The sequence below is a fragment of the Candoia aspera genome, chromosome 4, assembly GCF_035149785.1.
Source record: "Candoia aspera isolate rCanAsp1 chromosome 4, rCanAsp1.hap2, whole genome shotgun sequence".
Lineage (NCBI taxonomy): Eukaryota > Metazoa > Chordata > Lepidosauria > Squamata > Boidae > Candoia > Candoia aspera.
Window position 1 is genome coordinate 80,442,921 of NC_086156.1, and position 5,108 is coordinate 80,448,028.

Below are 5,108 nucleotides of genomic sequence, written 5' to 3' on the forward strand. Positions count from 1 at the left end.
AACATTGCAGTTTTTTTCCAGATGGGAATTCAAAAATAACATTAGAAAGATTAAGCTTCAGGAACACAAGCCAATGTATACGTGGACTCACACCTGTTCAGATACATATGTGAAAATATTTCCATTCATTTTTCCCTGAACATGCACGAGTATATGAAACTCCTTTCCAGCTTGGAGGGTGTCAGATTGACTCTTAAATGAAATGGGCTTATATGTGTGTGTGTGTGTGTGTGTATATATATATATATATATATATATATATATATGTATATGGGTTTAACACAGGGGTGTGTGTTAAATGTTGGGGGTTTTGTGACATCACCAGGTTAAAGTACCCAATCAGCTTGCACTCTGGAGAAAATTATTTAGTGGGGTGTTTCCTATAATATACTGTACTCAAGTCTCTTAAAGAAAGAAGCAGGAAAAAAAGGTGGCCATGCCATGGTTTTTGGTTTGTGTCTGGGGTGATTGAAAACCCTGCTTTATGCATTTTAGGGACAATTCTTCTTGTCTGCTCCTTTTTAAAGATCGAACTGCAAATGCAGAAGAATAGCTTGATTAAGAGATGGTGGAGATAATTTCTTCGGTGCCCCTCCCGGGAAAATCTGCTTCCAAGAAAAAAGATATGAGGAGGAGAAGGAAAAATAACTAAGAGAAGGTATTTTTCTCCTTTGCCCTTCTCTGGGGATGTTTAGAGAGTGGAGGAAGAAAGCACTGGGAAAGGAAAAGGCGGTTCTGGATCCTCAAGAGATGCATTTGAAAGGAAAATTTCTCACTCAACGACGAGTGGTTTATTTGTGGGGTAGATGGGAAATGGGGAGAGGCTGGAAGAACCCTTCTTGCTAGCTCCCCACCGGCGGCCTTCCAGTCTACCTTTTATTTTTATTTTTTTAACAAACATGTTTCTGACCTGCGGGATGGCTCCAGCCGCTGCTTCCGCTGCCACTTCCATGGATTACAATGGAGATTTCCAAGCTGGTTATCAGGAAATAGACGGCATCAATTTGGGTTACTTGCAGATTAACGGCACGAGGATGTTTGCTTTGACCCAGGTCTTCAGCGACCTTTTTAAGGACATCCCTCGGGCCGCCGTGAGCAAAAAAATGGAAAGCCTCAAGATCCAGAGTCGCCGGTGCGACCTGAAGGAGCTGCGCACTCTCAAAGCGATCCAGTCGGTGCCAATGCGTGCCGTCAAGTGTTCCCTCATCTCCAAGACCGATCTGGAGGCCCTCTGCACCTCCTGCAAGGCCTTAACCCCCAGGAGGAGGAAGAGGAAGAGGAAAGTCAAGAGGAGGGAAGTCGAGGACCTGTTCGATCGGCCTCGGTTACTCCCGGCGTTCGGTGGATCCGACCACGGCACCTTTCGTGCCAGCTTGGGTGCCGACTGCGCCAAACGCGAAGCCCTCCTCGGAGCTCCGTTCGCGAAGAGCTACGAGAAAGCCGCGCCGCCTTCCAAAAGCTACAACCGGAACGGTAGAGGGCACCTCCTGGCCGGCGTCCTCAGCGCTTACCCCGGGGACTTGCAGTTCCTGCACTCCGCGGTCAGGGCGCACGGAACCAGTCAGCCGCCTCGCGAGCCGGAGGTCGGTCGCCCCAAGCGTTCCACTTGCGGGTGCCTGGCCAAGAAGGGTCGCTCAGCCTCTATCGCCGGCTCCAAAAGGCAAGGCACGTCGGCTGGCTATTCCAGCGATTCGGATTCCAGCGGTGCGTCAAGCCCGGCAAGTTCCAGCGATTCTTCGGAAGATGAGGACGACGACGACGACGAGGACGACGAATCTTCCTGCAGCAGCGAAGACGGCAGCTCCTCGGGATCAGAAAGTAGTTCCCTATGCAGTGGCGACTCGGTGCAAAGCACGCGGTACAGACAGGCCGCCCTTCCCCGCATCCCCCCGCAAACTGCATCTTCCCAAGCCCTCCCCAACGTGGCCAAAGCACTGCGCCCAGACCCGAACCTGCTCTTCTGGGCCAGAACGTTGCGCGCCTCCACTTTGGAAAGTTTCAAGCCGGTTCCTCCCAGTACGCCCAAGGAGCCTCAGCAGGAGAGACCGGAGACTCGGATAAGACCCGAGGCGAGGCATTCTCCCGCTTCCCCATCCCGTCCGAGCAGCCCCAGCGAAGGACCGCAGCCAAAGAACGGAGGCGTCGGGGAGGCGACGGAGTCGGGTCTCCGGGAAGGCGAAGAGGCCGACTTCCTGAGTTCTACGGACGGTCTCCGAGCCGGTGAGCAGGACAAGACTGAGGAAGCCGCGCTCCAGCAAATCTCCGAGGAAGGGTCGGGCAGAGGGGCCCATTTCGACAGGCTTATCAGGCAGTCGAAACTGTGGTGCTACGCCAAAGGGTTCAACGTGGACGGGAAAGGCTTGCGCAGGGCCGACCAGGCCAAAGGGTGTTCCCCCACTTCCAAAGCCGGCCTCCTGACCCTGGCTAGCAGACCGCTGAAAGGAGGCAGCGACTCGGAAAGGAGCGCCAAGCGAAGTCGAGTCGAACAGGCCAAGGGGAGGCCCCCCAAGATTCCGAGGAGGAAGACCCCGAAGGGGGGCACCCCGCCATGTAAACGCTTGCTCAGCGCCAGTCCCGCGCCTGTAAGGAGTCCATTTACTTTGATGGGCACTTTTCCGTGTACGCCGGCCTTAGTCGTGGGTTCGGACGGGGATCTGTGTCCTGCGTCGTCCCTGTGCGTCAAAGACTCGTGCGCCCTCTCCAAAACGCACCCACTGTGGACCTGGCAGCTGGGGGGCAATGCCATCCCCGTGCCCCCCAGCCTGAAATTCCGGGGATACGGTTTAGAAGACTTCTAGGTGGAAGGTTTAAAGTGGTTTATGTGCAACAGTTTGTCTTTTGTGGCTGGAACAGTGTGGGTGGGAAAGGACAAATAGAATATATTCTGTCAAGAAAAGGAAATCTGGTCTTGCAATCTTAAATATATTTACTTGGAAATAACCTTTTTGGTTTCTGTGGCCTTTAATTCCAAGTAAGTTAAGTGGTCATAGCATTTGGTGATCTTTAAACTCACTTCCCCGAAGTAAGACTGGCTAAAATAGATAGAAGTTTTTTTTTAAATAGAAAAAGTGCAATCAAATACATAATTACTCAGAAGGAAATGTGGAACTTAACTGTGTTAAGTGGCAGTAAGTTTGAAGCCTAAATGTTTTAAAGCAAAGAATGGACTTTTGATTTCCAGATGGCTCAAGTTTTTTTTTAAAGAACCCTCAAGACCTCCATCACATGGAATTTCTGACATTCCTTTACTTTTAAAAGAGCAATGGCTTTATTTTAAAGAGCCCGTCCAATCAGCAATTCTTAATAAATTGCACACCTTTCAAAATATAGAAATTTAAATCTTACTTGACAACAGGCCTCCGATGTATAGGGAGCCAAAGTAAATGATTAAAAAGAAATGTTAGTAGTAAGAGACTTGAAAATAAAACCCAGTATAGATATTTAACTTTTATTCTTTGGTTGAGGACACAATATTTTTGTTTATGTTGCACATTTATACTGTAGGGAGCTGTAATAACAGTAGTTTTTTTTAAAAAAAGATACAGGCAGTTTGGAGAAAATCTGGTCTCTCCTTTCCTTTTAACATGCAATGGTTTGTTCCATGCTGTGAAATTTGGAAGATCTGTGGAGGGGTGTGGGGGGGAATGAGAAAGTTTCTGAGCAAGGCTCCCCTCCCCCCTCCCAAGTGAAAGGCCTTCTCTTCTCTCCCTCCCCCATTGGTAAAGTATGCTCCCTTCCCAACCCCCAACTTTCTTCCTTAATTTGGAAGAGAAATGGAATGGCCTTTCAACTACAGAACATTAAACTCATCAAAGCATCACTCCCTTCCCCCTTCCATTCACTTCCTGATTAAAACTTAAGCAAAGCAAATCTGACTACTTTATCCCCAGTACCAGAACTTTGAGAGAAGAAAAGAAAGGTCACCACAGTAGACTTTTTTCTTCTCTTCCAATAAAGAAAAACAGGGCAAAATTATTTTAAACAAATGTACAACTATTTCACTGGGTAAAACCCATATCTTGCCTGCATGAAGAAAAAAAGTTGTTTAAATCTGTTGCATCTTTTCAAGCAGTTGCTTCTTGGTTAATAGGACCCTGACATTAGTAGCCCAAGGTAACATTCTGTTTATCTAAACATTTGCTGGAAAGAATAAATTGGATCCAGGGGCAAATTTGAATGAAACACAGATGGACAATTTGATTTCCAAAGTGAAATGTAGAAAAGAGGGATTCTTTTGCCTTTGCCAGAGAAAATAGTGACCTCTTTCCCTCATGCAAACAGCTCTTCTTTATTGTTTCATGTGTGATATACTTCTTTGTCTTCCAAGGTTTCCCTCCCTCACCAAACTCAAATCCAAAATGAAATCTTCACCTCCTAGAGTAGAAAATCCCTGTGATTGCAAGAGAGACACACATCTCTTCAGTTTCAAAAGCTTATCTCAGGGAACAAGAGCTCAGTTACCCCTAAGTAGATCTGGAGTTGCTACACAATCCATGAAGACCACAGGCAAAAACATTGTTTAAAAGTGCAAAACCAATTTGATTAGGAGGTAAGTCCTTCTGGAATTACTGGACCTTAAACTCTTATGTCTAAATGATTTTATCTGTAAGTAAGCTGTGCATCAACTGACCTTACTCCCAACTGTGCAGTTGAACAGTAACATATTTAGGAATCAGATACAAGTATTTGTCTCCATCTATCTTTGATTAAAACAGTCTTCCCTGAAGGAGGGGACAACATCTTATTGGGGATAGCTGGGGAGAAGTGAATTGATTGAAATGCCAGATTCTATCTAGAAAGAAATTCTGGCACTTTGAATTTTACATATTGATTTCTAAGTGCAACAATGAAACAAACCATATTTGGAATGTATAGAAATATATATATGCTTTAAAAACTAGGAGAGTAAGACTGTAATCCAGAACACAGTTAAGGATCCCACGGTGCAATTTCTGGTATTCCCCATCTTGGTTAAACATACAATATTTAAATTTTGCAGCTAATTTATTATGTCCCGTTGTAGGCTGTGGTTGTATTTTCACCTACTTGGGAGTAAGAGGTACTGATCTCAACAGAACCTTATTTCTGAATTAACCTGCTTAGGATTG

The 5,108-nt window shown here is 46.2% G+C and overlaps 1 protein-coding gene across 1 annotated transcript; it reads left to right on the forward strand.

Annotated features, from left to right (window-relative positions):
• The first annotated feature begins 917 nt into the window (after nt 1–917).
• On the forward strand, nt 918–3,540 carry EPOP (elongin BC and polycomb repressive complex 2 associated protein). The gene has a single exon (XM_063301840.1). The coding sequence runs from the start codon at nt 918–920 to the stop codon at nt 2,796–2,798; it is 1,881 nt and encodes a 626-aa protein (XP_063157910.1). The 3' UTR covers nt 2,799–3,540.
• Nucleotides 3,541–5,108: the final 1,568 nt, after the last annotated feature.